At 42.1% G+C, this 24,804-nt stretch overlaps 1 protein-coding gene across 2 annotated transcripts in view; it reads right to left on the bottom strand.

Annotated features, from left to right (window-relative positions):
- Positions 1-24,804, bottom strand: part of RALGPS1 (Ral GEF with PH domain and SH3 binding motif 1) — a 391,212-nt gene that overhangs the window by 80,604 nt on the left and 285,804 nt on the right. For both annotated transcript variants that reach the window (XM_077835616.1, XM_077835617.1), the window contains one exon: positions 22,068-22,161. In XM_077835616.1, coding sequence (XP_077691742.1) covers positions 22,068-22,161 — 94 coding nt within the window. The remainder of the gene's footprint in view (positions 1-22,067; positions 22,162-24,804) is intronic.

The following is a 24,804-nucleotide window of genomic DNA, read 5'->3' as shown; positions in this document are numbered from 1 at the left end:
TTTTATGTGATCCTGTTATCCCCAGGAGGAAACTGGTACAGGCCTTACTGACCGTTCTCAGCTCAAGGAGATTACTGTGCAGGGAGATCTCTGAAGGTGACCATTTGCCTGGTGGCAGTGGGCAGTGACAGGGGTTTGTTCAGACTGTCCCTGCTTGGTCTGTAAACTGAGCTGAACCACAGCTGTGTAGGCATCACTTGTGAAGTCTGGCATGTGGAATCACTGCCATGCCGGTTGCTGTATGCCCCAGGAGCTGGAGACAGATTTTTACTGGCACCCAAGGGCTGCATTGAGCTGTGCCTACAAGCGATACCAGGGATAGAAGTTTGTCCTGAATTAGGAAGGCTTTGGGCTCTAGTGTGTCTAGGTTGGCCCCTATGAATTCTAGGCATTGTACTGGTGTGAGGGTCGACTTCTGGGAACTGATCCACAGGCCCAGCACCATGAACAAGTGTGTTGTGTCTTCAGTGGCTCGACAAGACTCCTCAAGTGGCCAGACCCTGAGGAGACAATCGTCCAGATAAGAGTAGATCATGATTCCTTGAGATCACAGATGGGTGGCCACAGAGAACTTTGGAAAATACTCAAAAGACTTAATGAAAATTCAAATGAGAGGACCTTGTATTGGTAGTGGTCATGTCACAGAGTGAACCTGAGGAAACATCTGTGAGCTGGTAGTATTGAGATGTGAAAGTAGGCATCTTGTATATCGAGGGCTGAAAACCAGTCTCCCTGTTCCAGTGATGGAATGATCATCAATAGGGTGACCAAGTTGAACTTCTGAGCTTTGACAAACTTGTTCAGAGCTCGGAGGTCCAGGGTGGGTCTCCAACCTCCCTTCCTTTAGGGTATTAGGAAGTAATGAGAGTAGATGCCTTATAGATGTTGAGATTCTGGTTCTATGACTCCTAACTGCAGGAGTCGATTTATATCCTGCAGTAGAAGACTCTTGTGAGAAGGGTCCCTGAAGAGGGACAGGAAAGGGTGTTGTGGAGGGGTAGGGAGGTGAAGTGGATGGAATATCCAGATCTGATGATCTCTAGGACCCATCTGTCTGATGTTATGCATGCCTAGGCACTCCGGAACGCTGTCAAATGGGTGCGTGGTCACAGGTAGTAGTGGGGAGTGGTCTCGCAGTGCCTCAACCTGCCCATCAAAAGTGATCCTTGGGGCAGGTGATTAGGAACCTGAAGGCTTTCATTTTGAGAACTTTCCTTTTTTCCTCTGGGGTTTATAGTGCTGTTGTGATGGGAATTGGGATGAATAAGGCCTCTTTTGGTACTGAAGACTACAGCGTCTCTTTTGCCCTGGTGTGTAGATTCCAATATTATTCCAAAATTGTTTTTGTCTGATGGCTTGTATGTCAGGCCACTGAAGCCAGGGTTTGCCAGACCAGGTTTAGCTGGGTCTAGGATGACCCCATTGATTGGGAGGATGATTTTTGTGGTAGATGAAGCATAAAGGATATTGATAAGCTGGTGGTATCTTTAACCTCCTCCAATGGCATGCAGAGGGTGTCAGTCACTCTCTTCGTCAGCTCTTGGAACAAGTGGAAGTCATCTGCCAAGGAAGGTGGCAATGGCATGATCACTTCATCCAGTGAAGAAGAGGATATGGCCATGGGGGTGACCTCCTCCTTTATGTTCACCTCTTGCTCCTCCACTTCTTGGGGTTCTGAAGGCAGGCTGGCTGTGTGCTTCCCAGGGGTCCAGGTATGGCCATTACAGTGGCATAGGGCCTGGTGGAGGTGCCCACAGGTGCCTATACAAAGATGGTGGTGGTGCCATTTGGTGGCACATTCCTGGACCCATATGGACCTGATTATCACTACAAAAAGTTTTTTTTCTCCTGCTGATAATAGCCCATCTTAATTAATTGGTCTCGTTACAGTTGGCATGGCAACACCCTTTTTTCATGTTCTCTGTGTGTATATATATCTTCCTACTGTATTTTCCACTGCATGCATCCGATGAAGTTGGTTTTAGCCCATGAAAGCTTATGCCCAAATAAATTTGTTAGTCTCTAAGGTGCCACGGTACTCCTCATTTTTTTTTACTCAAAGAAGAATCACTCTTACTTTGGATGGAGTCAATCTTGAATTCCTTATACGTGCAAACTCTTATTGAACTCAACAAGAGTGTGCTTGAGTAAGGAATACAGAGCTCTTTGGTCCTGCACAAAGAAATAAAATCTATGGGAAAATATTTGAACTTCTGTTGTTTGATTTTGCATTATGATTTGAACTTCAAGAGTGGAGCATGCAGAATTGAATTCCTAGATCACTGCACTAGCAAGTAAGCATATAGAATGCTACACTAAGACAGACAATCACTCTGTCTAGTGAGCACTGTAGAGAGGCAGTAGTGAGAAAGTTCTACAGATACTTTCCATTTATAGTAAGTACATAGGTCCTGATTCAGCAAATATTTATCTTTATGCATGTACTTAGAGTACTTTGCTGAACAAGGATGGACTTAAGTACATGCTTAAAATTAAGAACATGCTTAAATGGCTTGCAAAAATGGGGGCCTTAGTCTTAACAGGCAAAGGATGGATGGTTAAAGAATGTTAATAAGAGAATGAATCTGCTATTTCATGCCTGATTTTTGCTAATATATTTCTAAGTTGCTTATGTCCATCTTTGTTCATCAAAGTCCTTAAGTATGTGCTTAAAAGATAAGCATATGCTTAAGTACTTTGCTGAATCAGGGCCTAGGTACCTGATGTGACAAGGCGTAAAGGAGCACCCATTTAGAGACAGCATCAGGACGCTTTTTGTCAACATCTGGCAAGAGTACAAGTACTGCTGCATTCTGCTGAAATGTTAAAGGAAACTTTCCCAATGTATTTCTCAAACGATTCTGTTTAAACAGAATTTAAAAAGGACATAGTCAACTTAAAATCTAGTCAATTTAAATAGGAGTTAAAGCAGTTTCAAGTGGCATGCTCACCAATTTTGTCGTTTACAGTATTTGTCATTTCCTATTTTTAAGAATGTTTTTCTCTCTCCTATTGCTGTGTGGAAAGCCCACACAAACCGAATGGACAGTGAATGAACAGAGGCAACAGTCAAACTGTTTATCTAGAAAGTGCTGCAAAATGAAAACAAAGATATGTTGCCTGTACTCTTTTAGTTAGAGCCATCTTAGGTGTTACTTGTAACACCTCTAGGTACAAAAATTTCAGACACAAGTGTCCTATTTAAGTTGACAGTGTCCCTTTAAATCTAAATCATGTTCCAAATCTCACTTCCGAGATTCACACAGACTTAACCACAATGGTTATTTCATGTTTTCCTGCTAACTCTAAAGATGAGTTCATCCTTGACTAGGGTTTAACAATTATAGCTTCTGGGGAGAGAGTAGGAGCTATGGGACATGAACTTCTGGAAGAAAAACAGTCTGATTTTTTCAGATCTCTGATCTGTTTCTGGTTCAGGTTTGAATGCCTCGATCAATACTGTAGTTTTCAAAGACAAACTATTTTGCTTTCTACTTCAAAACTATCCACAGCAGCACATAGCATAAAACAAACACCAATCTTATAATTAAAGAGCTAAGATCTATGACAGCGTGAGCAAAAGCTGGAATGGACCTCTATGGTGCAGGAGTAATAACTTCACTACATCAATGCTCTGTGTCTGTGATCAATTACACCAAAGGGTATCAGAGTAGCAGCCGTGTTAGTCTGTATCCACAAAAAGAAAAGGAGTACTTGTGGCAGCTTAGAGACTAACAAATTTATTTGAGCATAAGCTTTTGTGAGCTACAGCTCACTTCATTGGATGCATACAGTGGAAAATACAGTGAGGAGATTTATGATTTCACACGGCTGCGGACTGACAACTAGATATTGTTTCCGCTTGCAACTGAGAGAGTCTAAAGGAATTCTAAATATAAACAATCATAATGTTCTCCTTAGAATGAAACTATTCGGTGGCTGGAAATGCTTGTTTCCAATGCGATGGTAAGAGTGTGAGGCAGTGAGAGTGTATGAGGGTAATGTTGCATATCCATTAAATCCATTACATCTATTTTCCTAACCCTTTTCCCAAGAAGCCAGTTAATTCCCATATGCTCTCTCTAGAATATTGATAATTGTAATTAAAAATATTTATAGCACTATTAATTTACACTATAATTTACAAACATAGATAAGGCACAGTCCCTGCCATAAAGTACTTTAGTATTCTAACTAAGACAAAACAAGAGGATTAAGTGAGATGGGGAGCAGAGAATGTAGTTTGTGCCATCAAGTTACACCGGATCTTGTAGGAGAGGATGATGAACTTGAACTTGATATGGAAGTATTACTGATATATGGGTGGAATTAAGTGCCCTGGGAATTCTCCCAGATGATGTGACTTCAGTAGTAATTATTGTGCTTTGTATGTACACTAAGAAAAAAGCTCAACAATAACTGCTTCATGGGATGGCAAAGTGGACTAGGGGTTAGAGCCCAGGACTGGGACTCAGGAGACCTGAGTTATATTTGTGGCTCTCATTAGCTTGCAGGTGACCTTAACCAAGTCATTTCACCTCTCTGTACCTCATATCCCCATCTGTAAAATGTGGATAATAATACTGACTCCTTTGTACAACACTTTGAGATATACAGATGAAAAGCATTATGTAAGAAATTAATTATTATAGCTGCTTCCTGTTTACTCAAACAGGGCCATCTGCCCCTAAATATTGGCTAATAAACAGAGGAATTCTCTCTCTCTCTGAAATTCAACTGCATTGTTGGTGAGCCCCTTCCTTTCCTGACTCACAACTTAAGGTCTACAATGTTTGCCAAGACAATTTTACATATTGTGTGGGTGACTTTCCTTAACATGGACATAGTTTTCCTTCCGTTTATTTTATTGGAATGCTCAATGTGTTCCTATTTTTTCCAGAAAGACAGAAAAAAAGAAAAGAAAGAAAAGAATGCTTAGATAACCAGTGACGGGTGCTACATAAACTCTTAAGCCAGAAGCCTGATAAGTGTCTATTTTTTATCAAAGCAAGATGAGGTTTATTGAATCAGGAACCTTAGGGTAGCTTCAAAACATCTGAATTGCCAGTTTACAAGGGAAGAGAATATACCTTAACTTAACCAAACTTGTCTTTAATCACAGATTAGAATAAAAAATTGACAATTGGTAAACTGGAGAAGTGCTAGGCTCTCCTCTTCATGGATGTGCTGAATGTGAGCAATGAAATAAAACAGATACAAGATGTGGATGCTACAGCCTGATTTTAGAGGTATTAAGGCATTACTCCACTCAGCATTGTAAGGCCTAAGTGACTTAACAGCTAAGTCCCATTTTCAAAAGTGACTTGGGTACTTAGGAGCCTAAGTCTCAGGCTCCTGTCACTTCTGAAAATGGGACACAGATGCTAAGTCACTTGCAGAGTAATTCCTAAATTCCTTTAAAAATATGGGCATATGTGGCTCTGATGTAAAGGCAATGTATATAATTCTGTTTCTTTAATTACTTCTTTGACCAGACAAGTTTTTTCCTATATATAAGTATCTGCAGAAGAGCTTCTGTCTTTTGTTCAAGAAATAAATGTATACCATCACTGTACTGTAAAAGTGTGAATTTCAGTGCCAGGCTACCTGAAACCAGCTCTAGGGACTTTTGCTTTTCCTTAATTACTGACCTGGGAACAATGAAGAAGGAGATGCACTATCAGGCACTCAGTCCAAGAGTGCTCGGGAGAGTCCTTATTTCCCATATGATTGCTCAGCTACTAAAGCATGATACCAAAGTCAGCCTTATGCAGCAAGAAGCAGTCCCTCTCTCTGACAGCCTCTGTCTGTCACAGCCAGCATCAGAAAGATTAGAATTAGAAGAACGTTAACTGCTGCTGTTAATACCCATAAGTGGGATCAAAAGTCTCCCAAAGCTAGAAGGCTTAAATATGGGTATTTCTATAACCCTTATTTCTTTACTCGGCGTTTTAATTCTAGAATAATTGTCATCAATTAAAAAGAAAAAGCCCCAGGTTTGTGTGGGATGAAGTCTCAAGTGAGGGACAACTGGAGACACTGCACCTGCAGCCCAGAGAGTAATAATAGTGACTTTTCACTTACTGATAAGTTCACAGTCTTGTATACTGGCAATTTAAACAAGACTTGGAAAAAACAACCAATCAAGCTACCCTCATTTAACTTAACTTTTGGGGCAGATTCACTGCAACTGGTCCCTTGATATTTATCTGACCCTTATCACCATAGTATCTAAGTGCCTCAATCATCGATGAATTTTATCGGCATAACACCCATGGGAGGTAGGGCAGAACAGTTCTCCTCATTTCACAGACAGGACCTGAGGCACAGGGCAGTTTAACTGACTTGCCTCAGGTAAGGCAGGAAGTTTGGGGCAGGGCCTGAAAGTGAACCAGGTCTCCTGAGTGCCAGGCTGTCATTTAACTGCTAGCTCCATCCCTCCACCCCAAGGACTGTTTCTGTTACTTCCTATTAGCATTTTTAAGGGCTTGTCTACACTTACCGTGGATCGATGCTGCAGTGATCGATGCACTGAGGGTCAATTTAGCGGGTCCAGTGAAGACCCACTAAATCAACCGCTGATCACTCTCCCGTCAACTCCGATACTCCACTGGAACCAGAAGCATAAGTCGACGGGAGAGTTTCTCCCATTGACCCAGTGTGGTGTAAACACTGCAATAAGTTGACCTAAGGTACGTCAACTCCAGCTACGTTATTCAAATAGCTGGAGTTGCGTAACTTAGGTCGAATTAACCCATAGTGTAGATTTTCCCTAAGAGCGAGGAGCAGTTTTAATTCCTATCTCAAGAGTTGCTCAGCAGGCAGGACCCACCGTGCAGCAGAGCTGCTTTATGTAAGCACTCCCTGGCCAGGCCTGCTTCCCAGGAGGCACCATCGTTTGGTCAGCACTGGTCCCCTATTAGCCAGCAGTGCAGAGGTCTCACTTGCTTTCCTCCAAGCCTCTCTGCCAGTGTGAAGCCAACACTTTTCTTATTAATATTCTTTGAACACAAGTTAACTTCTTTGCTAAGTGTGTACATTCATTTTGCCTCTCAGTATCTTAAAATAAGAACTGTGACTACCAGATAAATAGATGAGAAGATTATCTTGTTTCCCTAAGGCATCTCTGTATCACTTTGCATCCTTTGGTGGAATATAAGCATGCAACTCATTCCTCTGTCTCCGTGGGGGGCAGGAGCCTGGTTACCCCTCTGTCTCTCTTAGGCATATGGCACTGAGGGGAGAGCAACTAGTTATTAATCTGTATTGCAGTAGCACCAAGGAGTCCCAGGCAGATACCAGGACCTCACTGGGCTAGGTACTGTACAAACACAGGACAAAAAGACAGGCCCTGCCCCAAATAGCTTACAATCTAAATATACGACAAGAGACAAGAGGTGACTACAGACTGACAGGGGAGCAGAAAGAAACAACGATGCAGCACTGGTCAGCATGATAGAGACTGGTCTCAGAACACCAATGGGCTAAACATTATCAAGTTTTTGCAGACATCCAGGTGAAGGACAGTTCAAAGAAGAGATCTGAAGGAGGACAATGAGGTAGCTTTGCAGACGTTTATGGAGAGCTATTCCAAGCATGAGGAAGAGCATGGGAGAAAGCGCAAAGGTGTTTGTTTGAAAATGTAACAAGTGAGCAATGGAGGCAGGCATCATTTGGTGAGTGGAGGCAGAAGAGAATGAGAAATTATAGGTAATAAGGGGATAGGCCATAAAGGACCATGAAAGTGAAGACAATTAGCTTATCTTTAACTGATAGAGAAAACGGAGCCAATGGAGGGATGACAAAGAGGGGGGGTGACAAGGTCAAAATGATGGGCTGGGAAAATGGTATTTGTAGCAGTATTCGAAATGGATAAGAATGGGAAAAATGAGATATGTCAAGGTCCCAGATGAGAGGATGTGGCAGCAAGATGATGAGAGCCTGGACAAGAGTTTTAGTTGTGAGGATGGATAGGAAAGGCCATACCTTGCAGACATTATGCAGAAAGAATTATTAAGATTTAGGAATAGCCTAGACATGAGGACCTAGAGAGAGGACTGAGTCAAATATGACACCTGTGTTACAGATCTGAATTCTGTTTTAGCCACATTGAGCTGGAGGTGATGGCTAGACATCCATAAGGAAATGTCAGAAAGACAGGCACAGATTTTACAGCGTGGATAGAAGTAGAAAGGTACGGAGTAAGGTGGATGAATAGGAGAATCCCCTCAGCATAGAGATGGTAGTGAAATTTGTGTTAGTGGATGACATTATCCAGAGATATAATATAGAGGGAGAAGACAAGGGGACAGAGGCCTGTAAAACCTCCCGCCAAAGTTGGAGGGATGATGATGAGGATTCTCTGACATCCTGAAGGAGTGATTAGAGAGATAGCATGAAAACTAAGAGAGGACTGAATCTCAGAAGTCAACGGCAGACAACATATTGAGAAGATGAGCATGACTGACCGTGTCAAAGGCTGTTGACAGATTGAAAAGGTCGGTTACCCCTCTGTATCCCACTGGCACGTGGACCCAAGGGGAGAGAGGAGGCATTTATTTCTTCCTCCATCCCCTCCCCACTCAATTAGCGGAAGAAAACCATTACCACCAGCCTCACCTCAATCCCTGGAAAAATCATGGAGCAGGTCCTCAAGGAATCAATTCTGAAACACTTAGACGAGAGGAAAGTGATCAGGAACAGTCAGCATGGATTCACCAAGGGCAAGTCACGCCTGACTACTAATTGCCTTCTATGACGAGACAACTAGCTCTGTGGATGAGGAGAAAGCAGTGGACATGTTGTTCCTTGACTTTAGCAAAGCTTTTGACACTGTCTCCCACAGTATTCTTGCCAGTAAGTTAAAGAAGTATGGGCTGGATGAATGGACGATAAGGTGGATAGAAAGTTGGCTAGATTGTCGGGCTCAACGGGTAGTGATCAATGGCTCCATATCTAGTTGGCAGCCTGTATCAAGTGGAGTGCCCCAAGGGTCGGTCCTCAGGCTGGTTTTGTTCAATATCTTCATTAATGATCTGGAGGATGGTGTGGATTGCACCCTCAGCAAGTTTGCAGATGACACTAAACTGAGAGGAGAGGTAGATACGCTGGAGAGTAGGGATAGGATACAGAGGGCCCTAGACAAATTAGAAGATTGGGCCAAAAGAAATCTGATGAGGTTCAACAAGGACAAGTGCAGAGTCCTGCACTTAGGATGGAAGAATCCCATGCACCGCTACAGACTAGGGACCGAATGGCTAGGCAGCAGTTCTGCGGAAAAGGACCTAGGGATTACAGTGGAAGAGAAGCTGCATATGAGTCAACAGTGTGCCCTTGTTGCCAAGACGGCCAATGGCATTTTGGGATGTATAAGTAAGGGCATTGCCAGCAGATTGAGGGATGTGATCGTTCCCCTCTAGTCGACATTGGTGAGGCCTCATCTGGAGTACTGTGTCCAGTTTTGGGCCCCACACTACAAGAAGTATGTGGAAAAATTGGAGAGAGTCCAGCGGAGGGCAACAAAAATGATTAGGGGACTGGAACACATGACTTATGAGGAGAGGCTGAGGGAACTGGGAGTGTTTAGTCTGCGGAAGAGAAGAATGAGGGGGAATTTGATAGCTGCTTTCAACTACCTGAAGGGGGGTTCCAAAGAGGATGGATCTAGACAGTTCTCAGTGGTAGCAGATGACAGAACGAGGAGTAATGGTCTCAAGTTGCAGTGGGGGAGGTTTAGGTTGGATACTATGAAAAACTTTTTCACTAGGAGGGTGGTGAAACACTGGAATGCGTTACCTAGGGAGGTGGTGGAATCTCCTTCCTTGGAAGTTTTCAAAGTCAGGCTTGACAAAGCCCTGGCTGGGATGATTTAGCTGGGGATTGGTCCTGCTTTGAGCAGGGGGTTGGACTAGATGACCTCCTGAGGTCCCTTCCAACCCTGATATTCTATGATTCTATATAAAATCTGGGCAAGCAGCCCTTTCTATATTGTGATAATAGGCACAAACCTAACCATTTCTGATCAATTTTTAGGCAGGCAAGGATTGAAAGGGTCTATGGGATCTGTGGCATCATGTCCAGCTTTCTGTTCACTATAGTAGGTTGAAAACTAAGATTCTTTTCCGTAGGAGGATATAAAAAAATTCTTACTGGTAACTCAGGTGTTGAGTATGCCAAATTCAATTGCGTGCTCAGTTCTGCAGCTTGAAAAAACTCAAAAGCACTCTGTACTCAGTGGCAGATGTGGGAAAGTTTAAATAAACCTGCACTACTGGTAAAGCAGTCAGGAAGGAGACAGGACACTCCAGGAGCGTTATGACTCCCTCCAATACTATTCTGTCAATTAGGGGCTCAAGAGCTTGTCTGCATTTTAAAATCTGCAAAAAGTAAAATTCAACTGGGAGTCAGGAGACTCAAGAAATGGAAAGAAACAGATGTTCCAAGGTTAGCAGATTTCAAAAGCTATGTTGCTTACACAGGCAATAGCTGATGATTTCTTTCGCAGCTGTTCAGTGAAAGTCAAGATACACATAGAAAAACTGAACACTTCCACTGAAAACTTCCTTAATGGAATATGAGCTATGTTTAGCACGAGTGGATAAAGATATCAGATACCAGCACAGGAAAAACACGGACAACATGCAAACCAAACAACAACTATGTATAATACTTATATTTAGCACTATTCTTCTTCTGAGCACTTTATAAAAGTTATTGTAGTTTAAGTCAAATTTACATTATTTTTAAGGGAGAAAAGGTAAATAAATTGTAAAAAACATAACAAGCACATTTTCTCCAGCTAAAAATGTGAGATGATCCAGGGTAAAAGGAGAAAATAGGATTTCCATTAGTGAGCCCTTAATGGAATAGGAAAATATATTTTGACTTATCAAAAATGTCCTCTCTCTAACTTAAAAGGTCCACAGATACATTAGCCAATTAGCTTTCTGCCTATGTCCAGCTATGCAGGCAGAGCTGTACCTGTCAGTCACTGGCACGAAAGGGTGTGGCCAGCTAAACTGAAGAATCCACCGGTTAAGAGAGCTTCCAAAGAAAGGACAATATCCCCAGTGACCTTAAATTTTTTAAACACTGTACGAATAAACTATGAATTCCTATTGCATAGCACAGCCTTATGGACCAATTCTGAATGAACTAAATGGCAGTTTTAGCCCATTAGCAACAATATACTCCAAGCAAGGTAAGGTCAAATCTGTGGACCTTGTAACTCAGAGGAAGGCAATTTTTGGTAAGTCATTAAATTTTTCTATTATCTTTCATTTGCAAGGGATTCAGATCAATTAACTACTGGAATTTTTAAATTAACAGGCATGAATAGCTTTCACTCAGGAGTCCTAAAAGAGTTGGCTAAGGAGATCTCTGGGCTGCTCATGTTAATTTTTAATGCATCGGGGAATAACTGGGGAAATTTCAGAAGATTGGAAGAGTGCTAATGTTCTGCCAATTTTCAAAAAAGGCTAGTGGGATGACATGGGTAGCCATAGGTCAATTAGTCGGACATCAGTCCTGGGCAAATACTGAAAAATCTGCTACATGATTAAGTTAATAAAGAATTAAAAGGATACAAATATAATTAATGCCAGTACATGGCTTTATGAAAAACAAAGTTGGTCAAACAAACCTGATTTCATTCTTTGATGAGATTTCAAGTTTGGTTGGAGGGGTTGCTGTGCAGATGTAATATACATACAACTGAACATGAGCTCTGTCATAAATATAAAGGGAAGGGTAAACCCCTTTAAAATCCCTCCTGGCCAGAGGAAAAATCCTCTCACCTGTAAAGGGTTAAGAAGCTAAAGGTAACCTCGCTGGCACCTGACCAAAATGACCAATGAGGAGACAAGATACTTTCAAAAGCTGGGAGGAGGGAGAGAAACAAAGGGTCTGTGTCTGTCTGTATGCTGCTTTTGCCGGGGATAGAGCAGGAATGGAGTCTTAGAACTTTTAGTAAGTAATCTAGCTAGGTATGTGTTAGATTATGATTTCTTTAAATGGCTGAGAAAGGAACTGTGCTGAATAGAACGACTATTCCTGTTTGTGTGTCTTTTTTGTAACTTAAGGTTTTGCCTAGAGGGATTCTCTATGTTTTGAATCTAATTACCCTGTAAGGTATCTACCATCCTGATTTTACAGAGGGGATTTCTTTACTTTTATTAAAAGTCTTCTTGTAAGAAAACTGAATGCTTTTTCATTGTTCTCAGATCCAAGGGTTTGGGTCTGTGGTCACCTATGCAAATTGGTGAGGATTTTTGCCAAACCTTTCCCAGGAAGTGGGGTGCAAGGGTTGGGAGGATTTGGGGGGGGAAAGACATGTCCAAACTACGTTTCCCAGTAAACCCAGTTAGAGTTTGGTGGTGGCAGTGGAGATCCAGGGACAAAGGATAAAATTAATTTGTACCTTGGGGAAGTTTTAACCTAAGCTGGTGAAAGTAAGCTTAGGAGGTTTTCATGCAGGTCCCCACATCTGTACCCTAGAGTTCAGAGTGGGGGAGGAACCTTGACAAGTTCCCAGTGTGATGCTGTGAAAAAAGGGCTAATGCAATGCTGGGCTGTATAACCAGGGGAGTAGGAGTAGGGAAATGTTTTAGTCTGTATGTGACAGTGGTGGAACCAATACTAGAATACTGTGTCCAGGTCTGGTGCCTTTCTGGAAGATAACCTTCAGTCACATACAAAATTATTGGGCTCAATACAGGAGTAACCAGGTGAAATTTAATGGCCTGCGAGGTACAAGAGTTCAGATTAGATGATCTAATGGTTCCTTCTGGCCTTAAACTCTGTGAATCTATGATGCAGTATGCCTTCAGAACTATACACAGGGTAGTAAATTCCTTGTATTTTACCAGGAGTCCACTGCACAGAGCACAAAAGACGGCATTCACCAGTGCCTGAATGTCTAACTTGTACAATTATTAGAAGGCATGATTAGGTGACCATGTGGCCTCCCTACAGATCTCCTCATATGGTGTGTAAGTTCTTGGACCAGGAGACTGCTACCACTCTCAGTGGTATTTAATGCTAGTTGCTTGACAGACACTGTTTGATCTGTAGGCCACCGGGGTGCACCACCTCAGTCCACTTCAAACAGTAGATTTAGTTGCTTTCTCTTTCTCTTGGATGCAGGATGATACTGACTAAATACAGCAGGATTTTTTGCAATGGACATAGATCTTGAGGGCTCAGTGAACTTCTCATGTATGCTAAAGATTCTCTCTAGTGAGGTGGATTTGGGAAAATCTCTTAGACACTGTGAAATGGTGAATTAGTTTTGGGGATAAAAGTTGGGTCTAGAGCAACCTTATCACTGTGGACTATATTGATCCCCAATGGATAAAACCTCATGCTCTGTTATCCACAAGGTAGAAGTACTGGGTACCAGGAATGGCACTGTAATAGAGAGGAAATCACAAACATACCTTCCCAACGGGCTCAAAAGGGATGAAGAATCATGGGTTAAGAACCAAATCAAGGTCCAATGGCAGAGCTCAACAAATCTTGACATGCATCATTTCTTCCTCCTCCTGAGGTAACATTTTAAATCCAAGTTTGAAGAAATTTCTTCCTGCCTGTTCAGGATAGTGCACTTGATAATACAGCCTCTGGACATTTTAATGTTGACTCTGCGATATCTTTGTTCAGACCCTTCTGTAAGAACCCAAATATCTTGAAAGTGAAGGTGAAGATGGACAGACATCACCTTTCTTGTAGCATCCCTTGAACTTTAGCCAGATTTAGAAGAAAAACTGGTGGAAGCATTCCAAGCATCCACTCAGGATATCCTATCTTTCATAGAAAAACACTCAAAAGCCTGTTCAGTTCAGCTACTAGAAGTCCTGTTTTGAAATGGTGAAGCTGAGCCACCATGTTAAAGAGGTTATTAGGCTCTGATAAAGTCCAAGTTTCCTGGTAGCTCAAAGTTTCTCCTGAGTGTCTGTGGGACATAACTCTCAATCTCTAGATATTGCTGTGTCCTTAATTAGGGATATTCTTAGGAAAGGAAAAAACATCTGTTTTACACTGGTGCACACTAAACCATTTCTTAGTCACCTTGCTTGGTCTCTTCAATTTTTCTGTGGACTTCCATTCCTTTGCCATCACAGCTAGCAAGGCCACATTGACAAGAATAAAAAGTTCTGTTTTAGATTCAGAGGAATAATACTTCTGGGTAGTTTTGCTGATCTGGTAACTCCTCTTTGTCTTTCTTGGACACTCCCTTTTGAAATTGATCTAATCTGGATACTGCCCTCTTAAGCATGAATTCAAAGAATTATAACTAGAAAAGACTTTGTTTTTCCCATAAGATGTTACTTATCCCTAAATCCTGACGTACTGAAAACAATTCCAGAATATATGGGATCATAAGCATCAGCAAGTCAATACCTCTGTCACACAAGAGATATTTGGATTTGTAAAAGACCTTTGACAAAGTCCTGCTCAAAATGCCTAAAGAAGCCAGGGAATCATGGGGTGAGAAGCAAAATATTGTCATGGATCAAAAACTATCTAGGAGCAGAAAGCAAATTATAGGAATAAAATGTAAATTTTCTTCATGGAAGAAGGGTAACAGAAAAAGAAAGACCTATCCCAGCTAGGTGAATGGAGAGCTCATTGCCACGGGAAAACAGAGGCAAGGGACTAAGCAGGATTCAAATCTGTGTGGGTAGAAAGAATATCCAGAGCTATTGTAATTGTAGGGAAAATATTGGAAGGGATATTAAAACTCATGCTTCAGGGTTTAAGCCAATCTCTAACTATTAGACAGCAGGATGAGAGCTAATGTGGGGAGCATATTATCCCACATCTGCCTGATACAGGATTCTTACATCTTCCTGGTACTGTCCATTGTTGGAGACAGGATACAGAATTATATGAACCTTGGGTCTGATTTTGTACGGAAATTCCTTATGTTCTTTTACAAACACTTGCAGATTACATGGAGGGAGACTGTTTCCAAGAAAACATCAAGGTTGCAATGTCCTTATCCAAAAAGGCCTTTTATTCATTGGCCTGCCATCGGAAAACACATCATATGTCTCAGATGAGATGTCAGAAGATTTTCTGTTACTAGGAGCCAGAATAGTAAGGTTCCAACACCAGATTCACCAGCTCTGGATTCCAAGGGCAACCTGGCCACTCCAGAGTGACAGAGCATCTATTTCCCATAAGTCATGCTCCCTCATATTGCTGAATAAACTTCAGTCTTCCTTTTGAACTTGGTGGCCGTTAGGTCTATCTATTGGCTTCCCCACTTTTGGCATATTGCACTGAACTCTTGGGACTGAATTTTCACACCCCTGGACATATCTGTTGCCTTCTTTGGCAGTCTGCTGTATTCTTTCAGAACCCTGATACATTCAGAACTTACAAAGCCTTCTGGTATTGGAAGTACATGCACGTCCTTAGCCATATCTTTGTTTTTCATGCATCTGACAATTTACATATGTGATGAGGATCATGTTGCCTGACTATACCCAGCCTTGATGGTAAGATACTTCAAAAGTGGAGCAGCACGAGTTTCACTGCCCTCACTTTGAAGCAGCTGAATACTTCTCCTCTCTTGTGGAGCATTTGCCTTGGCAATACTTTAACTCTGATTGGACTCCTAGACAGACCAGTTGTTGAGACATGGTCAAAGAGCTCTTGTCTCAATGGATGATCTAACCATGACTCTCCAAGAAGGAGCCTATTTGTTTCTTTTGCTTGGTGCTCTGTCTTAGCTCTCACTAGCCAATTGTTCACATAGGAGTGTACATCTGATCCTTCCTTTGGAAGAGCCTGATATTGATAAAGGTGCCCCAGTATTATGAGACACAAGAATGGCCAAACTGGGATGCAGAACAAGGCATCTTGATGACACAGGGAACAGAGAACCTATGCACAGTTAACTGACTGGATTTAAACAGACCTCAGAAACTCCATCCTAAAGCTTGGCAAATCTAGCCCAGGAAGCAGGTGACTGGTGTTCCAGTGAACCTGTTTTATGGAAGCACTGCGTCTTCCTTATGTGAGAGAAATTTCTCCAGCTTCTGGAGTTCTTTGGCAAACAGGCATCCACTTCTGAAGGGTAGAATGGGGAGCTTGGCCTTGGCTTGACCATAGCTTCTGCCACAGAGATCTCCTTGCTTCTGTGGAGGCTGCCATGATTCTCAGGGTGGCCCTGGTGATGTTGCACATGACATCTGCTGGTCTTAACCAGGGTGGCATTTAAGCCAGCTCCATCCTCAAGCTTCTAGTGCCACGAAGCAAGGGTACAAAGTTCAGAGTCACCCAGCCCCTACTTCAGTTCTTTTGCACCGGAAGCTGATGATAGACTCTGATGTGCTGGGGATAGAGCATGGATCATATAATGGATATATGCAACATATCTCAAAGATCAGTTACGAGAAGGTAAGTAACTTTTTTCTTCTTTAAAGTGATTGCATATGTCCTTTATGCTATAGGTGACTCCCATGCCATTAACGCAGGCGGTGGGGCTCAGAGTCTCAACAGAAGAAGGACTGTAGGATCAACTTGCCTACATTTGCATCTTCCCTTGATGCAGCAGACAATGTGTAATAACTGGTGAATATATGAATCAAGGACCATGTTGCTGCTCTACAAATATCCATAATTGGGATGTGTGCCTGTCGTGGGGTATGCATACACTGTCCCATTTTGGGGCAGGTCAGGGTTGTGATACTACTGCAGTTACAGTCCACCTGACTATCCCTAGGCTGGGAGCAGCACAACCCAATGGCTGGAGCCAATATGGCTGCCCTGAGGATCAGGGCTGTGTGGCCTAATGGCCAAAGTCAATATGGCTGCCTTTGGGGATCAGGGCTGCCCAGCTTAATAGCCAAAGTCAATAAAACTGACCTTGGGGTCAGGGCGGTGTGGCCCAATGGCCAGAATCAGTATGGCTTCCCTGGGGATCAGGGCTGTGTACCCTAATGGCACAAGTAAGGAGCCTCCACCTGGGGGGACGGGGGACGGTCAGGATAGAGGGAACCAGGCCCTCCCTGCCCCCAGGGCCCTGTCAGCGGCAAATGTGTTCACCACCCAGTCAGTGGGGATCCTACTACAATATGCTGACCTTCCTTGGGAGGGACAGATCACTCATACTGCCACCCTGGGCCACTTCCTACTGTGTCTCCTGAAGCCGGGGTCTGAATGTCGTTAAGGTCTCCAAGCCCCTGGGATTCTGATTCCAGTTGGCCAGCCATAGGCAACAAGACTCTGGTCTGGTCCTTGGGATCTCTGGTTCCCGCAGTCAAGTGTTGAAGCGGCTACCAGGCAGAAGCCTCCACCAAGCGTCCTCCCTCCTTGGTGGTCAGGTGAGAATAAGCTGGGCTGCTCCTTTGTGTACTGAGACAACAGTTGAAGCATGTTCAGCACAGCCTGAGGGGTGAGACATCTGCTGCCCACAGTGTGAGGTTAACCCTTCCTTGCTTAGTGCAGGGTATGCACACCCCGCCACAGTGCCACAAACACTGATGTGGTTGAATGTTCTCTGGTTGAATGTGCTGTGAGATTGTCAGGAGGCGTTACTCTTTTGGCAGCTCAGCACATTGTAATGCAGCTAGTGATCCATTGGGAGAGTCTGAGTTGAGGGAGGATGACTTCTTAAACATTCTGCAAAACTTGGAAGAAATCCAAAAGGGCATTGTTCTATCCAGGTAAAAAGCCAATGGTCGATGAACGTCAGGGACTATGGAGTCTTCACTTATCCTTGTGTCCATGATGAATCAAAGTACCTAGAGACCTAAGTGGCACAATACAGGGAGGGGTACTTGTTGACCAGGATTGAGACCTATGCTGGAAATGCAGCACTGGGGGAAGCATGGATGACTTTCTAGCATCTGGCAACATACAGTGCGGGGGATCTGGAACTGGCCCCAAGAAGGTGGAAGGGGAGAATACTGAGCCTGAAACTGATGGCCGCACAGAAGAATATCTACCGTGCTGACGGTCTAGATAGCTATGACAATGCCAGTCAAGGGTCTTCGTCCTGAAGAAATGGTGATGGCAGTATCAACAGGCATAGCAAGTTGCTGGCCACAGCATAAGCCTCTAGTGCAGTAGGTACAGCCATTAGACGCTGACCAGGAAGACTGCTCCATAGTCAGTGAAGAAATAGCCAGTCTCAATGGTCCCTGGGAGGGCATCTGAGTGAACAGCTCATTTCTCCAGTGGAGCCGGTACTGGGAAGTGGTGTGCTGTCTGGTGTGCTCTATCTTTAGTAGTGGATCACCCTTCCATGGAAGAGTCCCTAACCCAAGACTTTGATGAGCCAGAAGCCAACTTCTGCTTATGCTTCTGAGGCTGGGACTGGTCTGAAGTCCTGGGCCTCAAAGAAGATGGTACCAGTGTTGGGAATCTCCTGCGGCCTCTTTCTGCAGGCCCGGCTACGGGAGCACTCTGATAATGAGTCTTTGAAGAGCTTTCCTTGGAGGACCGAGGGGGCAATGATGCCAGCCTAAGGGCAACTTCCATCAGGAGGTATCGGAGGTGCTCTTCCCTCAGCTTCTTTGTCTTGTTCTTAAAGTCATGACAAACAGAGCACCTGCCTCTAACTTGGCTCTCACTGAAACACTTGAAACAGAGGGAATGAGGGTCACTAACAGGCATAGGCTTTTTACAGCCCACACCAGGTTTAAACCCTGGGAACCTGGGCATAGGCCCCCCCAGTATCAAATGGGGTCCAGAGACCTCCTTGGGTGCATAATCAAAGTAATTTTTTTCAAAAGAAACAATAAATAAAGAAATAAAAATGAAAGAAAATAACCAAAAACTGAGTACCACTAGGTAGTACTAAACAGTTTATTTGTTCACAGGGAACACCAATGCTACGACCATCAACAGTGCATTCTAAGAAGGAACTGAAATAGGGGAGGGCTATTCTGCCCTTTATAACCTCACTTTGTAGCACAAGGAGCTTGGGGTTGCGCAAGGCCATGCCTATATGGCTTTCGCTAGGGAAAACTCTCCGGTGCACAAGATGCACACACACTTACAGTGTAATGGACATATGCAAGCTCTCAAAGAAGCTGCAGTGGCCTTTACCATATTAGGTATCAAGTTCTGCTCTGATTTCCTTTCACTTTGAATTTTTCCTTTGGCTTCAGCTGAACTCTCACTAGACATAACTCATGCTTATAAAGAAAATTAGTAAATTTGTCAGAAAATGCATTTTCCCAGGCATCCAGATCAAAGGATGAGTATTGAATTACCTCTAACAATATACGTGAATACTTCTCACTGTTGTTAGCAAAACCTCTGTTGGGATTAAAAGTGGCTTCAAAAAATTAAATATAAATTACTCATGATTTGTAGTACATCCAAGTATTATGTCATTGCAATAAATATTTATAAAGACCATTTGTTTTGTTCACTTTCGCAAAGATACTAGAACTAATGAAAAACTACTGTCTATGTAATCTCAACATTGTATCATGAACAGGAAAGCCTGTCCAAAAATTAAATTAAGCAATGTGTTCATTTGCTGGCAGCCAGTCCAGGAGCTGTAAAGCACACACTAACTACAATTTTCCCTATTGCAATATAGATTATAAGCTTGTGCTCTCCCTGCCTTCATTTAATATAACATGCTAATCATGTTGGAAATAAGTAAACACAATCTCTTGCTCACTAAATTTTAACATTCAGAGACAAACACATATGAAAGTCAGACTACTTTTAGTATAGAGCTCACACCGTCCTTAATTTGTACAAGAACATATAATGTGCAAGTGTTCAGTGTGTATCTGTGTGCATAGTGTGCAAGTCTTTCCCTCTCTTTCTATTTGTGTTGTACATATGATGTGAGGAGAGGGAAATTAACACACAAATCCCACCATGAATATAATGGTAGAAATTCTCCTTTTTTAAAATAATATATGTTGTATTTGAAAAAAATTATGTAGATGTGCGGTTTTTCATTTGGAAGACAGTGCAAAACACTAAGCAGAATTATGACATAAAATATCATTGTTCCTAGATCTGCTTTTAATCTGAACCAAAAAAACAAACTTGTCAAAATCATAAACAAGGCTGATCTTCTGCAGTGAATAGACCGATGTTGATTTGGCTGCTCTAGTTGGAGGTTATCCTGGGCAATGGGACAGATTATGGAGGATATTCTCTCCATCTGAAGTTTGTCCGGACACATTCATGCAGTTCTGGTATCAGTCCCAGAACAATGTCTGCTTTGTATGTTATTTCCTTTAGAATGAGTCTCTCATCTGAAGCAGAGTAAAACTCCAACCATATTAATCTTTTATATGGCTCCACATTGCAAAATTAATTATTCCATACTTTATCATAAATGGTTTGTCTCAATTACTGTTTGGCTGAAGAACTGTAGTATACGCGCACTGGTTTGAAGTAGAGTGGAGTAGAACAGCTTTAGAAATTTGAGGTATCTCCAAACATGGGGTATTTGGAAGCCAACAGGAAAGGTCATCATTTTGTTTCATGCTCACTGCCTTCAAATCTGTCTTGCCTATTTTTAAGAGACGGATCTTTCTGTTAACAATGTCTATACTAGCAGCAACAGACATATGCATGATAGCTTAGTACCGCTCTTTAATACTAGAAGCAACTGAAGTATGCTCTGCTGTATCTGAGAAATAACTGCAGGACAGTTTGGTTTGATGCAGTTTAGCCCATTCTTTGGACCTACATGATCCTGAGGATTGCAGAAGTGAAATAGGGACCCTCAGTTCCCCACTCTGGAAAATAAATGTGTATATGCAGCCTCTTTCACTCTGTCACGTTGGTTTGCTCTTGACCTCAGCTTTTTGAGTGAGTGTTGCTTTTCACACACCTGACATATGAAAGTAGTAGCCTGACAAAGCCAGCCTTGTTTGTTGTGAATTAGCCTGGTATAACTATTCAGTTGTATTTAAAAGATATTGTGTACACCATTTCAGATAACATTAAGTAACTCATGAAAGGGACCATTCTGATCATCTAGTCTGACCTCCTGTACAACACAGGTCATAAAATTTCCCCAAAATAATTCCTAGAGCAGAACTTTTAGAAAAACATTCAATCTTGATTTAAAAATTGTCAGTGATGGAGAATCCACCACCATGCTTGGTAAATTGTTCCAATGGCTAATTACTCACTGTTAAAAAATTATGACTTATTTCCATTCTGAATTTGTTTAGATTCAACTACCAGCCATTGGACCACGTTAGACCTTTCTCTGCTAGACTGAAGAGCACATTATTAAATATTTGTGTCCCATGTAAGTATTTATAGACTTATCAAGTCACCCCTTAGCTTTTTCTTTGTTAACTAAATAGATGGAGCTCTTTGAGTCCATCACTACAGGTCATGTTTTCGAATCCTTTAATCATTCTCATGGCTCTTCTCTGAACTCTCTCTAATGTATCAACATCCTTCTTGAATTGTGGACACCAGAACCGGACACTGTATTCCAACAATAGTTGCAGTAGTGCCAAATACAGAGGTAAAATAAGCTCTTTACTCCACTCAAAATTCCCCAATTCATGCATCGAAGCCTCATATTAGCCCTTTTGACCACAGCGTCAAAAAGGAAGTTCATGTTCAGCTGATTATTTGCCACTGCCAACACATCTTTTTCAGACTCACTGCTTCCCAGGATAGAGTCCCTCATCCTGTAAGTGTGGCCTGTATTCTTTGTTCCTAGTTATACATTTACATTTAGCTGTATTAAAATGCATATTGTTTGCTTGGGGCCAGCTTGCATCCTGAGCCAACAGAGTTTGCAAGGGAACATCCAGTTTTAGGGATCCTGAGTGCCATTCCCAGTACAAGGCTACATTGTAATAAGACAGACACTTGATTTTTGCCTTTGCAAAAGCTAAAGAAATACAATTTTGGAACTGATGTTAAGAGTCATAAGGACTACAGCCAGCTAGGGTTTCACTCAGGTGTCCTAACAATATCAGCTCAGTTTAAAAATGTTAAACTCTATTTACATTTCTGTCAGAGATTTTTTGTATAATTCCTACTAAAGCTAATAGCCAGGCCATCTTTCCATTAAAACATGTAGGGGTGGAGGAAAGTATAGTACTTACTTATAGTTGTCATCTTCCACAAACTTTTGAAGTTCCTCAATGTAGCGGACAGACTTTAAGTACTTTTGCACATGTGGTAAAGTTATGAGATGATCTGTAGAGTATAAAAAAAATTAGCCAAGATAAATCTCTACAACTGCAAAACTAAAAGCAATTCTTCTTTAGATTCCTCCAGTTCTTTTGATTTTATGAATGAAACCAAAAGGAGACCATAACTCCCCAAGGGAGAAACTGTCTAGGAATATTATTTTGTTAGATTGTATGAGAATGTTAAGGATTTTACCAAATAAAGGCTTAGTTGTCATTCATGCCATAGATGAGATTCAGCTGCTGATTTTACTAGGAGAATTAGGCGATTTTAGTATGCACTCTCAATTTACAAAGAGAAAAGTGAGGTTCATGTATTAATGAGCAAACCTCAGACAATTTGGTTCAAATACACAACAAACATTTTGGATTCTTATTTGAAACTTAATGGCAAAAAGCATCAGGACAAGATTTCAACCTGAGAGTTCTGAAGTGAGAAAAAGGCACCAAAAGGAACATGGCTCCCCTCTTACTTCACATCTCCCTCTCTCCCTCAACAGGCCCTGGAGCCTTCCACTAGGTAGGCCTCTGATGAGCACCAAAAGAAGAGGTTACTCATCTTGTGCAATAACTGCATTTCTTCGAGATGTGCATCTTTATGGGTTCTCCACTTCAGGTACACAGGAGCCTCTCAAATCCTTGAGCCGCGATTTTCCATTAGCTGTGTCCGTTTGGCAAGCGCATGTGCCCTATTCCTTCTTGTGCTGGACACCGAGGCTACATAGGAGTGTGTGGTAGAACTGCCCTCAGTGCCTTCTCCACCCAAATGTTCCTTAGAGAACAGTCCGAAGCAGAGGGGAAGGAGGGCCGGTAGTGGTGCACCCATAGGGGGACACATCTTCAAGAACTGCAATTACTACACAAGGTGTGTAACTGCTTGTTCTTCTTTGAGTAATGTCCCTAAGGGTGCTCCACTTCAGATGACTACCAGGCAGCATCCCCAGAGTGAGGAGGGATCTTCGGAATTCACTCTAGAACTAAAGACCAGTGCTGCAGTATCAAATGCCACATCGGATCTCGCTGCATGGATCATAGTGTAATGTTCAGAAAATGTATATACTGTCAGGCCGCTACATGGGCTTCATATCTCAGATACTGGCACATTCTTAAGTAACGCAGTGGAGGGGTTGCTTGTGATCTGGTCGAATGTGCTATCACCATTTGGGTGAGATGAATGCCTGTAGCATCGTAAAAAATGAATATACAACCAGATAGCCATCTCGATAGTCTGAGCAGAGGTCGTGGATCCCTTTCATGTATTTGCAAAGCAGATGAACAGCCTAGATGACTTTCTAATTTGTTTGCTACTATCTAAGTAGTAAGCCAATGCCCTTCTAACATGCAAGGTATGAAAACTGGTCTCTTGCAGAGAGCTAAGAGGTACGGGAAAACACACTGGTAGATAAATGGATTGGTTAAGATGGAACTCTGATAATATTTTAGGCATGAATTTAGGGTGTGAATGTAAAGATTATCTTTCTATGCGCTGAAGTTAATCTAGCACATAATCAAACATTCTATTTGTAAGCACCTAGTAAAAAATAAGATAACAGTCAACATGGATTTGTCAAGAACAAATGTCAAACCAATCTAATAGCCTTCTTTGAAAAGTTAACAAGCCTTCTTGATAAAGATGAAGCAGCAGATGTCATATCTTGACTTTAGTAAGGCTTTTGACACTGTCTCAAATGACTCTCTCATAAACAAACTAGAGAAATATAACCTAGACAAAACTACTATAAGGTGGGTGCACAACTGGCTGGAAAACAGTACTCAAAGTGTAGTAATATCAGTGGTTCACAGTCAGGATGCAAGGGCATATCAAGTGGGGTCCAGCAGGGTTCTGTCTGGGGTCAGGTTCTAATCAACGTCTTCAAAAATGATCTGGATAATGGCATAGAGTGTACACTTATAAAGGCTGTGGATGATACCACACTGTGAGGGATAGCATACATTTTTGAGGCTAGGATTAGAATTCAAAATGATCTTGACAAACTGGAGAAATGGTCTGAATTAAATAGGATGAAATTCAATAAGGACAAATGAAAAATACAAATGCAAAGTACTCCACTTAGGAAGGAACAATCAGTTGCACACATACAAAACTAGAAATGACTGCCTAGGAAGGAGTATTGAATAAAGGGATCTGAGGGTTATAGTGGATCACAAAATAAATATAAGTCAACAATATAATGCTGTTGCAAAAAAAGCAAACATATTCTGGGTTGTATTAGCAGGAGTGTTGTAACCAAGAAACAAGTAGTAATTCTTCAGTTTTACTCAGCAGTGTTAAGGCTTCAACTGGAGTATTGTGTGCACTTCGGGGCATCATACTTCAGGAAAGATGTGGACAAATTAGAGAAAGTTCAGAGGAGAGCAATAAAAATGAAGATTTAGAAAACACGACCTGCAAGGAAAGACTAAAAAAATGGGTTTGTTTAGTCTGGAGAAGAGAAGACTGAGGAGGCACATGATAATAGTCTTCAAGTATGTGAAAGGTCGTTGTAAAGAGGAGGGTGATAAATTGTTCTCCTTACCACTGAAGACAGGACAAGTAGTAGCGGGCTTAAACTGTATCTTTGTTCTTCTTTTGCACAAGGAAATACTTCGGGTAAAACCTTTGCCTTTGTGAGGCAGCAAGACAGGCTCT

The sequence above is a fragment of the Eretmochelys imbricata genome, chromosome 16 (genome assembly GCF_965152235.1).
Source record: "Eretmochelys imbricata isolate rEreImb1 chromosome 16, rEreImb1.hap1, whole genome shotgun sequence".
NCBI classification, from domain to species: domain Eukaryota; kingdom Metazoa; phylum Chordata; order Testudines; family Cheloniidae; genus Eretmochelys; species Eretmochelys imbricata.
The sequence above is the reverse complement of the archived record's forward strand: the minus strand, read 5'-3'. Positions and strand labels throughout refer to the sequence as shown.